The sequence below is a fragment of the Mercenaria mercenaria genome, chromosome 2 (assembly GCF_021730395.1).
Source record: "Mercenaria mercenaria strain notata chromosome 2, MADL_Memer_1, whole genome shotgun sequence".
NCBI classification, from domain to species: Eukaryota; Metazoa; Mollusca; class Bivalvia; order Venerida; family Veneridae; genus Mercenaria; species Mercenaria mercenaria.
In genome coordinates this window covers 108,767,930-108,784,418 of record NC_069362.1, presented here as the reverse complement: position 1 = coordinate 108,784,418, position 16,489 = coordinate 108,767,930, and the positions used below count along the sequence as shown (strand labels likewise).

The 16,489-nt window shown below is 34.5% G+C and overlaps 2 protein-coding genes across 2 annotated transcripts in view; one reads left to right on the top strand and one right to left on the bottom strand.

Annotated features, from left to right (window-relative positions):
• LOC123562447 (TATA-binding protein-associated factor 172-like) overlaps window positions 1-14,810 on the top strand; it is a 65,070-nt gene extending 50,260 nt beyond the window's left edge. The window contains 6 exon segments of the mRNA XM_053527729.1: window positions 99-209; window positions 814-962; window positions 1,671-1,814; window positions 3,321-3,398; window positions 4,571-4,792; window positions 10,703-14,810. Coding sequence (XP_053383704.1) covers window positions 99-209; window positions 814-962; window positions 1,671-1,814; window positions 3,321-3,398; window positions 4,571-4,792; window positions 10,703-10,967 — 969 coding nt within the window. The 3' untranslated portion in view covers window positions 10,968-14,810.
• Window positions 6,011-8,470, bottom strand: LOC128555337 (uncharacterized). Its single transcript, XM_053537508.1, has 2 exons — window positions 8,433-8,470; window positions 6,011-8,098 (listed from the first exon to the last, which is right to left on the bottom strand). The coding sequence occupies exon 2, from the start codon at window positions 8,083-8,085 to the stop codon at window positions 6,943-6,945; it is 1,143 nt and encodes a 380-aa protein (XP_053393483.1). The 5' UTR covers window positions 8,086-8,098; window positions 8,433-8,470; the 3' UTR covers window positions 6,011-6,942.
• Window positions 14,811-16,489: the final 1,679 nt, after the last annotated feature.

Here is a 16,489-nt window from a genome sequence, read left to right as displayed (position 1 = left end):
TTGTAAAGACCATCTATGAGTTTTATTTGCAAGTGTGAAATTATTTGACTTAATTTGGAGAAATGTAAAAGGTATGTGATTTATTCCCTCTATTTCAGGTAAAACTGTATGAAGACTTCTCCAAATCTCAGGCACAGAAAGGTGTAGAAGATTGTGTCACCTCTACAAAGGCAGTAGAACAGAAGAAAGGATCAACACATGTCTTTCAGGTGTGTTTCTGCCTAAATGGCTTTGATATTGTATGAGGCTAGCTCTTGCAGACAGGTAGATTTCTGCCTAAAGGGCTTTGATATTGTATGAGGCTAGCTCTTGCAGACAGGTAGATTTCTGCCTAAAGGGCTTTGATATTGTATGAGGCTAGCTCTTGCATACAGGTAGGTTTCTGCCTTCAGGTCTTTGATATTGTATGAGCCTTGGACTTGCATACAGGTAGGTTTCTGCCTAAAGGTCTTTGATATTGTATGAGGCTAGCTCTTGCATACAGGTAGGTTTCTGCCTTCAGGTCTTTGATATTGTATGAGCCTTAGACTTGCATACAGGTAGGTTTCTGCCTAAAGGTCTTTGATATTGTATGAGCCTTGGACTTGCATACAGAAAGTTATTTGGATATAGGTGGTTTTGATATTGTATGAGCATTGGACATGCATACAGGAAGGTTTTTGTCTATAAGGGGTTTGATATTGTACGAGTCTCGCACTTGCATACACATACTGTACTTAGAGATATGTAATTTAATTGTTTAAGATATTAGTTTTAAGATTTGATTATAAAGTTGTCATTTATATTTGAATGGTCAATATGGATTTATTTCAGGCTTTACAGTATTTACGTAAAGTATGCAATCATCCGGCATTGGTACTGAACTCGAGTCACCCTAAGTACACAGAGTTCATGGGCATGTTGAAGACACAATACTCGAATCTTCATGATATTTCTCATGCACCTAAACTTACAGCTTTAAAGTAAGTCAGTACTGAGTGATTAAATAAGATATATATTGTTTGACTGCTCTTAAAGTGTCTTTTATCTGACAGTTTTAAGAATAGGCATTGTCTTTCCGTTTGAAATTCATGTTAACATATGAATTTCAAAATAAACTAACTGAGAGTTTTGTTTTTATGAGAGTCATCTTGATGCTTCTTTCTGTTAATGTACAGTAGAATTTTGATCACTGATGATAGTTTCTTTTGTTAAGTTAAATCCTAATTGTTGTCAGAGTCTAGTTAACAAACCCTGTTAATCTTTCTTTATTTGCATCCCTTCAGCCACTCCAACATCAATTCCATTTTACATGTCTTCAATATTACACATGCCACTTTTGAAACTGCTATGGTTAACAGGTCAACAGGGAATAAGTTATAACCCAGTGTTTCTGTTGCATTTGTTATAAGGGGCCTCCTTGGGCGAGTGATGAAGGTATCTTACTTCAAATCACTTGCCTCTCACAGATGTGGGTTTGCAACCTTGCTAGAGGTGTAGAACCCAGCTGGCTTATGGAAGGTCTGTTGGTGTACCCAGGTGCTTGCCAATGATAAGGTAATGGGCAGAGGGGCACTTTGGGTCTTCCTCCACCAAAAGCTGGAAAAGTTGTCATATGACCTAAATTGTGTTGGTGTTACTCTAAACTCTATAAAAAAATTGATGCATTAATTTTGTTTAAATGTGTTTAGGCAACTGTTGTTGGACTGTGGTATTGGAGTGGAGGAGTCAAGTGGACAGCCAGGTACGGATGCACCAGTGGTCAACCAGCACAGGGTCCTCTTGTTCTGTCAGCTCAAGGGAATGCTGGATATTGTAGAGAAAGATCTTCTCAAGTAAGTTTGTGTTAGGGTTGGGCCAGTTGTCGCTATTAGAGATAAGGTATTAAATTTTAAGAATGAAATTATTCATATTTTGTAAAAGCAAATGAAAGTTTTATATGATTAGCATTTGGAAAGTTTTCTCTCTCTCTTTCTATTAGCAAATGTGAGAAAGCATTTGAATTGTTAACCAGGTTTTCAACGAAAACCAGAGTTATTAGATTGGGGTAGATGTCGGTCGGGCGGGCGGGCGGCGGCGGCGGCGGTGGCGGCAGCGGCGGCGGCGTCAAACTGGTGTTTCCGGTCAATAACTTTTGTTTCGGTAAAGATATTTGAATAAAACTTGGTATGTATGTAACTTATATCAAGACAAAGGCTGGGATTGATTTTGGGGGTTTTGGGATCAAGGTCAAGGTCACTGTTACTTAAAATAGAAAAAGGGTTTCCGGTCAATAACTTAACTTAGGAATGAGCTATCATGATGAAACTTGGTGTATAGAAAACTTATATAAAGTTGTAGCTTGGGATTGATTTTGGGGTTTCTGGGATCAAGGTCAAGGTCATTGTTACTAAAAATAGGGTTAGGGTTAGGTTAGGGTTAGGGTTAGCATATCTTCTACATGCATGGAGGGATTTTGATGAAAGTTGGCACAATTGTTCACCATCATGAGACGGAGTGTCATGCACAAGAACCAGGTCCCTAGGTCTAAGGTCAAGGTCACACTTAGAGGTCAAAGGATACAAGAATGAAAACTTTGTCCGGAGCATATCTTCTTCATGCATAGAGGGATTTTGATGTAACTTGGCACAATTATACACCATCATGAGACGAAGTGTCTTGCGCAGTTCCCTTCTTTAGAAATACTTCCCTTTGTTGTTACTATAAATAGCTTATATTGTAACTTTTTCATTACTAGACGTAGGGAAAAATCGAGACCACTTTTCTGTAGTACAACATGCATGTTACATCCAATTTTGAGGTGTATTTTGACCAATCTCTACCTGGTAAGGATTTCTGTGTGGACTTACAATTTTTTTTTTTTGTATTTTTTTTTTTTTTTTTTTTTTTTTTTTTTTTAAGATTAACTTTCCTTAGTTGTTACTATAAATAACTTATATTGTAACTTTTTTATAATTGACAGTAGGGAAAAACCATGACCACTTTTCTGTGGTACAACATAGTTGTTACTTTCTAATTTTAGGTGTATTTTAAGGTATCTCTACCTGGTAAGGAGTTTTTTTGTGGACGTAGAAAAACAAAAGAATTACAATGATTACTAAACAACCACAAAATTAAAATTACATCTGCAAATACAGGTGCTAGAGTAAAGAAATTTGCTGTGACGGGCGTATATTGTGACATTCTGGCACTCTTGTTTATTCTTATGAAAAGTGTTGAAAACCTGGTTTCGTGGCATTGCCGCGTTTCTTGTTTCCAATAATGAAGTTGCTGTCGTTTTGTTTAAAATATGTAATTCTATTTCACTATTGAAATACATTTCTCCAATTTCTTCTGTACAGAGCTCAGATGCCCTCGGTGACATTCCTCAGAATGGATGGGTCAGTCCCAGCTGGGTCCAGACATGATATTGTTAACAGGTAAGTGATACCTCAAACATGATAATATAGTGGTATGTAACTGTTATGAGCAGCTTAATTGGGATGTTACAATTTTAAACTTAACATTTACCATCATTGAAGACTTAAATGCTTTGGGTTTTTTGCTCAAGGAACAGGATTCATGCCTGACTGAAGAAACTTTTGACTTGCGTTATAAACTGAAACAGATTAAAGAAGAACACGCTGATGTAATATGTGATGAACATACTAGTACTGTTTCATTCAGAGATGAGAACAGATGGTGAGCTTTTAGGTAACTGAACCTGTTAGGGTGTTGGAGAAGCTTTACAGTGTATGCTTTCCTTGATTATAACCATAGCAGATAGATGTAAACATAAATTGCTTACTATCACTAAATGTTTGTTTCTGTTTTTGGATGGAGAATGTGATACAGCTGAAATTATCATTAGCTTGTCTGAATTTTGAAAAAATCTACGAGGTAGTGTTGTCACTTGATCGTCGGCGTTGGTTAAAATTTTTGTTTAGGTTCACCTTTTCTCAAAAACTATAAGAGCTACAGCTTTGAAACTTTACCCACTTGTTTATCATCATTAAGTGACCTATGTAGGCAAAGAAACATAACTCTAACCTGCATTTTTGTTAGAATTATGACCCTTTTTGTACTTAGAAAATCTGAACTATAACTCTATTCTTAGATATTGTCCAGCACTTGCAGACGACCGATGGCACCCGCAGACTGTACTCTTGTGTTGGTCTTAGTTAAAAGTAAAAGAAAATCAACGTAAACAAATGTCACAAATGGAACCAGTAATTTCTGAAAAGCACTGGAACCCAGTGAAAAATCTGCAGGCAGTGGACAGTCTCATAATTCAGCTGTTTGATGTTGAAAGAAAATATACTTTATGCTAGTAGAAGCAGCAGGTATTTGTTAAAATTAGAAGAGTTAAAAATGGTTTGGTTTATAGGATCCTTGTTAAGTCCTTTCTCAGATTTGTTCAGATGGTTTGGCTTGGCCACTACAGCTAAAGATAGAAGAAAAAAACTTCCAACAACACTCCTCATGAACCAGATCATAAATCTTGACCAAACTTGGTCTGTAGCATCCTTGAGTAAAAATTTGCTGTTCTTGTTGATTTACCAAGCTATTCTTTGTTTAACCTGTTCAATATTACTATGACAATTTATTACAGATTTAACAACGATCCGTCCATTGACATCCTTCTGCTTACAACACACGTGGGTGGACTGGGTCTCAACTTGACTGGTGCTGATACTGTGATATTTGTTGAGCATGATTGGAACCCAATGAAAGATCTACAGGCAATGGACCGAGCTCACAGAATTGGACAGAAGAAAGTTGTAAATGTTTATAGACTTATCACAAGAGGAACTTTGGAAGAGAAAATTATGGGGTAAGTTATGTTTTCTTTGCTGAAGCCATTCTTTTGATACTTTGCTTCAACTGAAGTGTATTTCTTTGTTTTTATTGAAATCAGGCAGTTATAAGACAGACTTGACATCTGTTTTTGTTGACATATTTCTACTTTGCATATTTCTCTTAACACTTACCCTGCCAAATTTCTATAATGAACACGTAGATCTTTCAATTTCGACAGTACCATTAACTGTTAAAAGGGGTGCTTATGAAAAAAATACTGACTGAATGGCGAACAGTGCAGATCATGATCTACACTGGTCACAAAGGCAGAATCAGTCATGTTTACTGGTTTCCCAGTAGTTTCCGGACCGAAATCGCTATTTTTTGCTAGTAACTTTCAAACAAAACATAGTAGAAACATAAAATGTTCACAGAAAATAAGCTAGGTTCTTCGTTAACACCATGCAGAATTCGTATTACACTTGCGTTCATAACACAAATGGAGATGAGGCCTCAAACGGGGCAATTAATTCCATTGATATCTCAGTTAGTCCGAGTAGTTTTCCGGACCTTTCATTGTAACAGCTGTAACCTTTCTGTAAAAGCAAACATTTCCGATTTCAATATAGATATATATTCAAAATTAAAACATAATTCTAAGGCGTGATGATGATTTGAAAAGTATATTTCAAGATTTTAACAAATACTAGATTTATAATACGCCCATTACAGTTACGTTTAATTACGTTTGAATGACGTTTGCAACGTCACGCTAAAATGACGGGACGTATTTAGCGGACTGGTAATAATACAAGAAATAACTTAAGAACTTTTAATATATTAACAGCTAAAAAAAAAAAAAAGAAGACCGGTCTCAAAACTGGTAGTCTAACGCCCTGACCACTCGGGCATGGACACTGCTGGTAAACATTTGATTGATAGACGGCATCGTAGGTAAATCCCTGTCTATTTTGGTTCCTATTTTTAATCGAAAATTTAATGCCGTAGTATAGTGAATAGGTCGATTTTTTCTGATTTCATTGTTTTATTTTATTACTATCGGAATGTTTTTACAGTATCGTCTGTAAATAGGAGCATCACTTGACTGATGTTTACCTTCAAGGGGCCTCAGTTTCTGCGCATGCGCTCTGTAACTGGAATTCCCCTGCAGTTGACAATCTCTTGTGTAAACATTACACCGAAGTAAGTTAAAACAACCGGGATATTCAAATAATAAATAAGTTCTGTAATGCTAGGTTTCGCTGCTATGTAAAGGCAATAAAGGTCTAGATGGTATGATATTGTTACCCAGATGCTTTACGACGGGGTAAAGTCTACACAGCATGAAATGTAAAAGGTCCGGAAAACTACTTGGGTCCGGAAACTACTGGGAAACCAGTAGCATGATAATGGTGAAAGTGTAGAATGAAGTTTGAAATGCTTATTCAGTTTCACAAGTTCTATCTTGGATTATTTTATTTAAAGTCAGCAGAAACTGAAGCTGTTATCAGGTTCATTTTGTTTGACAGCCTGTATTTTTTCGTGATATATACAGATGAAAAATGATTTAAATCATAAGCAGTAATTTGACTTTCATTTTCATGAAAATTGATCCTTTCAAAGCACATATCACCATTTAGCATTTGTTTGCATTGATATTAAAGCTCATTTTTCTTTTCAAAGTGACATTGATAATATTTCAAAGATAATATCATTTTTGTTTACTATAAGAGACTTTTCATTACACTTGTAATAATATCTTTAAGATTCATTACACATTATGCTTTAAAACCCATTTCATAATTGTAGTCATTTCAGTTGCTATTGATATCTGTTATGTCCATTACATACTGATATAGTACATGCACAACTTGTAACTTACACATGAAATAATTATTAATAATTAATAAATTAATATGTAATTATCATAAAACATGTTCCTGTAAAACACAGCTTACTTAAGCATCAATAGATCCAGCTTCTGGGCTCACTTGATCATCAGTAGATCAAGCTTCTACACTCACTTGAGCAATTAGGGCCTATTGTGTTCCCCAGTCATTTTTCATATGTAGATATATATCATAAAATTTTGTATAGCTGCACTGTTTCCGAGTGACTAGAAGTTACCGCCAGAGTTTTACTTTTGTTGTTATAGCAACAGTTGTGAGACTTTGACCTATGACCTCACCTTAGAAATGGGATCACATCCTCTCGTTCGGGTGGTATCCAATAAAAACAAGCATTTGTAATGACATAGATGTTGTTCTTCTTATCGACAGTCAGTCCCAGAGGTTCTTGAATAGATGTAATGTTAAAAAGTCCTTCTCCGGTGATAATATTGAAACCCTGAATTGTCTCACTGGTCTTGTCAGACACATAAATTTCTCCTTTTCTTGTTGACCCACTAACAAACACTTTACCATGGAACAGTGTCTGCCCAGTGTTGTCATAAAATAACATTTTCTTAACTTCCCCATTAAAATTCATAATATGAACTTGATAACGTTTTGTGTAATATGTTGATGAAAATGTCATGCCAGCCACCAAGCCGTAAGAAAAATAGGATAGTCTGCACACAGCTATACTGTCACAATATCCATCTGTTTTGATAATTTCCTTTCTCTCTAATTTTCTGCCAAAACACAGAACTGGCAAGGTGACATTTAATTTCTCTAACTTACACTTGTTTTCAATGGATACAAATATATCAGAGCCATGTGAGCATATATCAATTGGACTGCATCCTTCAAGTTTTATGTAAGATGAACAATTAAATTTGCTGTCAAAAAGTTTTACTTGCTCATTCAAGTAATCAGCGACAGCGATGTAGCCGCCAGGTAGAAATGTACAAGCAGTATTAATGGCAGCTGCCTGTGTCACGTATCGTTTTGGGCAGCAACGACCTTTAACAATCGGCAGTAAACACTCGCCTCGCTCATATTCTTGTCCGTCTGACCGGTTCCAGTGATCTTCATGATGTGTCTCTACATAATGAAGATCAGCTTTTGAATCAAAGTTGGCAATGAGCAGCGCTTGTTTTGACTTCCTTTCTTGCTCCCAAGCTGGTTTCAGTGGTTTGGGTTTCGGAAGAGAGGAAGCGGGTACCAGGTAGTGGGACTTTGTTTGTGCAACATTAGAATGGTTCCAGGCACAGTAGTTACAGATACACTGTTGGCAGTCCTCACACCACCATGTAGCTACCTTACGTTGGCTGTCTATACCACATTGCGCACATATATCATGGTTACGAGCTCTTGAACTTCCTGGCTGGGAACCTCTAGAGAAAGTAGTTGGTGCAACTTTACCTTGGCTACACCCGCAGCCCATACTGGCTCTAAAACTGAAATATAAATACTTAATAATACTAAATAAACACACAGAGATGTACATATAAAGCAGCAGGAAAACCCAGTTGGGAGATTTGTTGTTGAATATGCACACTTGTCTTTACTACTAGGTGCTTTGTCATTATTGAGCTGTTGTATTGTGGTGATGATTTGTTCATATAAATGCCCTGTATCTGTTTATATATTATATACAATGTATATATGAAACCTATCTTAAAAATGATAAATATATTTATAAATATATCTGCTATGTTGTAAGCATTTACAGAAAATTATGTATGTACATTAGTAATACTTTTAAGATAAATTTTACAACTACATTGTTACCTTTAAATTAGCATGCAATGTATATCCATATTTTTTATATGCTATATTAAGCACACATAAACTAGATACACTGTTTAAAAAAAGTCACGTTACACTGTAAAGAAATGAAAGTTCACATGCAGAACAATGACGCTACAAGATGTAACTGTAATATTCTGTTTGTGCTGTACCTGCTCCTGCATTTATGAAAGCTCCAAGTCTGAAGTTTAGACACTAAAGTTCCAAATTTCCCCATTGCCATAACATTGTTCATATGGCCATCGTTGATAATTGTTCGCTTGCTTTGCTCTGACTTACCAAAATCCAAAATTTAGTTTTGACCTTCAAACGTTTTTATTCATTATAAAAGTCAAGTGTCATATTTCCACCTTTTAAATCACCATGACTGAAGCCCAGTGCTGTTAGGGATTAACTTACCAGTATGTAAAATGTCATATAGAATGTTGTTAGCCAAATTTTATTTCTTATTGCTCTATCTGTATTGAATTAGCCATGTATTTTGTCTTTGAGCAAAGAAAAGGAACATGTGTTAAGGATGGCTTAATGCACATGCTCTGCTGACATTTTGCATAGCTGTTTCAAACATGGCTGTGCAAGTTTCATTGAAATATGTACTGACCTAAAAAGGCTAAAATAGCATTTTAAAATCCGAGTCCAAATTTTAGGATGTAGAAAGTTGAGGAAATTTTCTATGACATCCTTAGTATTTACTGTGTGGGAAATCTTTAGAAATTGTTCAACAGTAGGGATAGATGGCTTAGGAGCATAAAGTGATACATGAATTGTTATGGAATTGGAAGCATAAAGAGATACAATAACTTTTAGGAAATTGGGAGCATTTTTAGGGAAATTGGAGCATAAAGAGTTGGGAGCATAAAGAGATGCAACAATTTTAGGGAATTGGGAGTAACAAGAGATACAATAACTTTTAGGGAATTGGGAGCATAAAGAGATATAACAATTTTTAGGGAATTGGAAGCAAAAAAGAGATAAAACAGTTTTAATGAGTTAAATGAATAGAAATTTGTTGAACATAGAAGATGATTTTACATCTTTTTTCCATATGTTAGACATTGTGGGAATGAAGTAAAGCCATGTCATATTTTTGGTATTACACAGACATAATCATTTCAAATGGAATAAAGAAATTTCAATATTAGCTAAAAAAGCTGACATGTGATAAAAAACGATGTTTGTTTCTTTCCACATTGAATTCATTAAACTGGTTAAATAAAAATGATAAAGTGCTCAGCATAGCCTCATTTCATAAGATTTTATGTAAGATCCTCTGTGAAAATTAGAACTGTATGGGAATGGGTTCAATAAAAACTCCTCATACAAGCTACTCTTTGTATAATCTATTTTTTTTGTACTGAGTTTATTTTATAACTGACTTGCCTAAGCGTAATTTGATATTTGAAAAAAGAGAGATTTAATGAAACAAAGGAACATGTTTTCATTGAACCTTTTGTTTTAGATAGGAATGGGTGGTTAAACATAGAATTTAGGACTTTTTAAAGTAGTCCTCTGTCATAATTTTGTATTTTCTGCTTACAAGTAATTAATAGCATTGTTTTTCTTTGCTGGCCATCTTATTGTAGGAATAAATGAAATAGAACTCAGTCTAACCTGGTTAATGACAAATTTGTTGCTTCTTCTTTCTTGTCATTATACATTTAATAAACAGGAACTTGCATTATGTTGTCATTAAATTCACAGTTTGCTGGACTAACAAGTGCTATAATAATAAAATAATTATTGTACTTTTATTTTAATTGGTTATTACAGAGTTCCTGTATTTGTTAAAGATGTACTAAGTTCACCTTTCACTTAAAGATATCCAATGGCTATTGTTCACTAAAATATTTTTTCTTCAGGTATTTACTTCAAATGTAGAAAATCCTCATCAGATATATTTAACTTTACTGCATATATAAATTACCGGTAGTTGTCTGTGTAGAGCTACATTCATGATTAAATGCCATGCAATAACAGTCAATTGTTAAAAAAAAAAAGTTGTGTAGTGGCTGTACACATTAATATTGTGTTTAGATATACATGTATACACAGTGTGAACTGTTTTATTAATAAACCTTAAAAATAGTTCTATTAATACACATAAACTGAAATCATGTTTACTGTACATTAAGATCATGGATGCTACATACTGAGATCTTGGCTGTTATATATTCAGATGATGGATGTCTATACTGAGATAATAGATAATATAAAACAAAATTTATACAATTACATATTTTATATATTTTCAGACTCCAGAAGTTTAAGATGACCATTGCCAATACAGTAATCAGTCAGGACAATGCTAGCTTGACAACCATGGGTACAGATCAACTATTAGACTTGTTCGCTTTAGAAGACAAGAAGAAAGGAGAGAGTTCTGCACCAGGGGATAGTAAAACTGTTGAGAAAAAGGAGACTGTTAAATCAATTCTGGAAGGACTGGGTGATCTTTGGGAAGATGACCAGTACCAGTCAGAATATGACATGAAAAATTTTATGAAGTCTCTGGTGTAAACTATCAATACTGTTTTGTACATGTAATATTGACATTCTAGAATATCACATATTAAGATGTTTCAAATTGAGAAAAAAATACATATGCTACAGTCATTAGCATTTTCGTATGAGAAATGTCTTAGGTCAAATTTTTGAACAGCTGAGTTTATATTTTAGACTAGAAAAATCAAAATCTAGAACAGTGATGTTATTTTTTGTTTATTTTAGATTTGATTTCGTTCCACCATGATGGACCTTACTTTTTTGTACATAATGAATTATAAGTTGAGTTATAAGTTGTTGATACACTGCAAATTTATGTTACAGTCTTCTGTTTTCACTGGGTAGTTGTTCAAGAAGAATTGGGGTGGGTGGGAATGGTTATCATTCATTTTCTATATACTTTTATCTGTGGAATGTATGTGTGTGCTTATGTTGAAAATTGTTAAGGATGAATGTTGTGTTTTAAATGAACATGTTTCAATCAGTATGTACTTCTGAACCTATTGTGTTCAAAATATTACCGGTATATAAAGGTAAGGTTTAGCCTGTTTTGTCTTTTGTGCTAAGAAAAAAAATGTATGAATTGGAGAAGAATGTTTTGTATGAAGAAATAGGTACAATACAACTTCTGATAATGACCTTATTGATGGTCAAAGTCCTCCTTGCTGAAGCAGACCGTTTTTAGCACACAAAAAAAAGACAGACCAGGTCATAAAAACTGCTGACCTTTAGCACTTCATGCTCCGATTTAAACAAAACTAGGCTACTAGGTCAAATCATAGAAAAACTGATCTAGACTGTATAGGAAACATTTTCTTCCTTTATATCTACCTAAACATAGAAAATTGTTTGTCAGTGCATGGCAGTCTTGCTTATTTTATCTGTTACTTTAAGTTACTGTTGTGTATACTGTATATTGGTTTGGAAATTCAAATTATTTACAATATGTCATAATAAATGGCTTGTAATATTTATGATAATATAAAATTGTTAGGTATCTTAATCAAATATATAATGGCATTTTGCTCTCATGTTTTAGGGTCACTCTGGTGTCGTTTGTCCAGCATTCACATTTTTATTAAACATCTTATCCTTTTGAAATTATTGGTCAGAATTATGCCAAACCTGGTCATGACCTTGACCTTTATATGATCATCACCTTCAAACTTCACCTTAAAAAAAACAACATTTTACTTACCCAGGTTTTACCATTTTGCCTACAGCCCACACAATTTAGTTCATACTCACACTCAATAAACCTTGTGGCAAGACTTACAAATAGACCTATATATAGATGACCTTGACCTTCATATGATATTGACCTTTAAACTTAAAACCTCGAACATCTTTGGTCATACACCCGGTGGCATGATTTTGTGTTTTGATTAGGCAGCTCCTTGTTATTTTGTACAGTTGTTCAATTTTGCTTGTTTATATTTTGCGTATTTTGACTTAAACTAAATACTGTTAAACTGACTATGTTAGGAACTTGTTGATCTAATTCAGGGGAACAAGAACCTTGTTATCATGTTACTTGTTAATTAAACATAATGGAGATATCTATGATTTAATCTTTTGTGTTAATTATATTGGAGAGACAATGTTGTTTAATTGATTCTAACTTAAAATTTGTTTCTGTCAAACTGAAAAAAAAAAAAATAAAACAAAATTAATCGTTGGTTACCAAGGCTAGAAAATTTGAAAGCAGTGAGCTAAATTAACAAAATTAATGGTTGACTGACCAAGGCTAGAAAATTTGAAAGCAGTGAGCTAAATTAACAAAATTAATGGTTGGTTTACCAGGGCTAGAAAATTTGAAAGCAGTGAGCTAAATTTTAGGAAAATGGTAATCTATATCATGATGCTAATACTATGCTTGAAGCAACTTCTAAGGTTGGATGTTGGTCGGAAGAACTTGTCAAGTCAAATTTATTTGAAAAAGTTGTTGTTGAATGCACTTCAGCCTAACATTGGCAAAACTTCAATTTGGACACTGAAAGCGAAATTATTTGTATAGCTAAATTCTTCATTCTGTTGAAAATTTATTTTATTCATGGATAATAGAATTCTGTCATGTACAGTATAGTAAGGTATATAGTGTAACGTCCGAATACCGCACACTACCAGGACCAGAAAAAAAATTTTTTGTTTAAGTTTCCGTAAGCCATTCTTTGTGATTTGGAGCAAGTTCAGACTGGCAAATTATTTAAATTTTATCCTGTAGGGTAAACAGAAATTCCCAGATTTCAAGTTTTAAAGAGAATTTGAGAATTTTTTTATGTTCATATGGGTCAGCACAAACCCAGAAGTCATTAGGTTTTGTCATCTGCAAATATTTCACAGCATAATGGTACAGTTATATTATTGTAATTGTATACATTGTTACACAATGTTATGCCCTTATTATCAGTGCATTGGTTAATGTTCTAACACGTCCCAGTTTGTTTTCCTATTATACAAAGAAGGCAGGAAATTGTGTGTGCAACAATTCATTTTTCTGATGTCTCAATAATTACATCATAGCGTCAAACGGCATAGTGGTGTGCTGGAAAAGAAACCAACAGAAAACGGGCAAATATTTGGTGGATGAAGTAAAGGATGTACAAAATAATCATTGATAACGTGTTAGAATCCAAATAATATATCTCATATAGTGATTTGCTCTTGCATAAAATCATTGTTTGTCGTTTGGATGCGTATTATTATATCACTCAGGCTGCGCCGTCATGATATAATTTCTTTCGCATCTGAACACCAATTTTATTCAACAACAAGTCACTAAATGAGATATATTATTTCATAAGTATGATACAGTATAATGTTCTCATTGTCAGTGCATTGGATAATACTCGAGTATAATTACAAAATAATATATAGTAGAAACATGTTTTAACATACTGAAACAATACGATGAGGTTATATGCTCTAGGGTTAGCCTGCCCGCTTAGCTCAGTAGGTAGAGCGTTGGTCTAAAGATTGCGAGGTCGTGAGTTTGATCCCTGGGCAGGGCGTATATTCTCCATGACGATTTGATTACGGTAAAGACATTTTGTCTGAAATCATTTGTCCTGCACCTCTGATTCATATGGGGAAATTGGCAGTTACTAGCGGAGAACAGGTTTGTACTGGTACAGAATCCAGGAACACTGATTAGGTTAACTGCCCGCCGTTACCTGACTGAAATACTGTTGAAAAAGGGCATTAAACCCAAAACAAACACATATATGCTCTGGGATTAATTTTTCGAGGACGTACTCCAAATAAATTATACACGCACAGTATGACCGATTCGTATTGTTGCAATATATTAAAACATGGCTGTGCTTAATATTATTTTGATTCTGTTATGACTTTGTATGTTAACAAGTAGATAAAACAGGGAAGCACTATTTTGAGTGCATGTATGGTGCTAGATATGATAGGTCATCATGACATCAACTAGAAATTCTGTTTTAACAGTGTTTAAATGTGGGATGTAACACATTCCGCGAAATAGCATAGCAGTACGTAGACATCCCATATCATATATAATGATAACCCTATTTTATTAGGAAAATTGTCTTCAGAAATCCAGTTTGATTCTTACTCTTTAAATCATTTATTATTGTACATTAGTCAAACAAGAGTAAAGAAAAATAAAAGGAATACTGTGAAATCATTGATATTCGTGTGGGACCAATTTTTGTGGTTGAGTCAATAAACGAAATCTAATCCCAATGAACAAGTAAAATTCCCATTCATTTTTTTTCAAAACTTGAAATCCACGAATTCATATCCCCACAAAATTGCCGTTTCGACTAAAACCACGAAATTTCATGCCCACGATATAAAATTATTTTACAGTATGCCGTAAGTATATTCTGTTGATTTTCTTTTTTGTCCAGTTTTATGTCAACAATTTTTGTCAAGCCTGCTTGCAGAAGGGAAGACATGGTTGTCCAAATGGCTGTACAGTGTATGTGCATGCGTGCGTGCATTCGGATTTGTTTTTCCGGACCATAACTTTGACATGCATGGAGCAGTCTCGTTTATATTTGGCATGAATGTTAACCTCAGTGAGATGGAGTGTCACGCGCAAACCGCAGGTTCTTATCTCAAAGGTCAAGGTCACACTTGGAGGTCAAAGGTTAAATTCAATGACTGTCCGGAGCATTTCTTCTTCATGCATGGAGGGATTTTGATGTAACTTGGCACAAATGTTCACAACAATGTGACGGAGTGTCATGCGCAAGAACCAGGACCCTAGGTCTAAGGTCAAGGTCACACTTAGAGGTCAAAGGTCAGATACAAGAATGACTGTACAGAGTATTTCTTTTTCATGCATGGAGGGATTTTGTTGTAACTTGGCACAATTGTTCACCATCATGAGACGGAGTGTCATGTGCAAGAACCTAGAATTATTTCCCTTTGTTGTTACTATAAATAGCTTATATTGTAACATTTTTATTACTGGTCGTAGAGAAAAATCAATACCGCTTTTCTGTAGTACAATATGCATGTTACATCCAATTCTGAGGTGTATTTTGACCTATTTCTGCTGGTAAGGATTTTTGTTACGGACTTAGATTTTTTTAAGGATTTACTTCCCTTTGTTGTTACTATAAATAACTTGTATTGTAACTTTTTGCAATGATTTTTTATTTGGCATAAATGTTTGCCTCAATGAGACAGGGTGTCATGTGCAACTCCTAGTCCTTTTGACTGCTGGCGGGCTCGACATGTTGCCCTTGGGCATCTAGTTTATCTTGTTTGCTGTCAATAAGTTTAGTTATGACTAAAAATATTTTTCGAAAGTGAATGTTGCACTATTTCTAAAGAGTTAAGTTTGTGCTATATTCTTTAAAAGAAATAAAATTGAAAAAAAGTGTTGGTTGGTTGATAAATTCAGTTTCAAGTGTTTAATTGTAGAATGTATCTGTTTTGTTTGGAAATGTTAAACTTAGGAAGCCGAGCTGTGTGGAAAGAGTCGGAGTTTACTCTGTGTGCAGATACTGTAAAATCATAAATATTCGTGGAGGACTACTTTTTGTTTGATTTTATGGTTGTGTCAATCCAGGAAGTTCAATCACAATGCACAAACAAAATTTCTGTTCATTTTATCTTCAGAAGTTGTAATCTAGAAATTCGAATCCCCACCAAATAACCATTTTGGCCAAAACCACAAAATCTAATGCCCACTAAATTAATTGATTTCAAAGTGTATTGTTTTAAGTTTGGCCCCCTGTTGGTCAGTCAGTGTAACTTCCAAAGAATTAGTTATTTTTTTTCATGAAAGGCAGTATCTAGAATGTCAATTTAAGTCCTTGTTCAACTGTAACTTGTGGTTTCGATGGCAACAAAAGTTAAAAATGTAACAATATCCAAGGTTATCTCTTCCAGTAGGTGATAGGTGACTTCTGTTGCTTAGCAAGTCTTGTTTATGATAAAACGGGTGTTGTTATAGATACCTAATACACATCAACAACATTTCTATCCTCTAAGAAAGAGTTGTTTTCTGACATCTTAGATCTTCCTGTTTAATACATGCAGGGTATATA

Coding starts and splice junctions, on each gene's coding strand:
- LOC128555337 (XM_053537508.1), bottom strand. CDS start 8,085: ATGGGCTGCGGGTGTAGCCAAGGTAAAGTTGCACCAACTACTTTCTCT.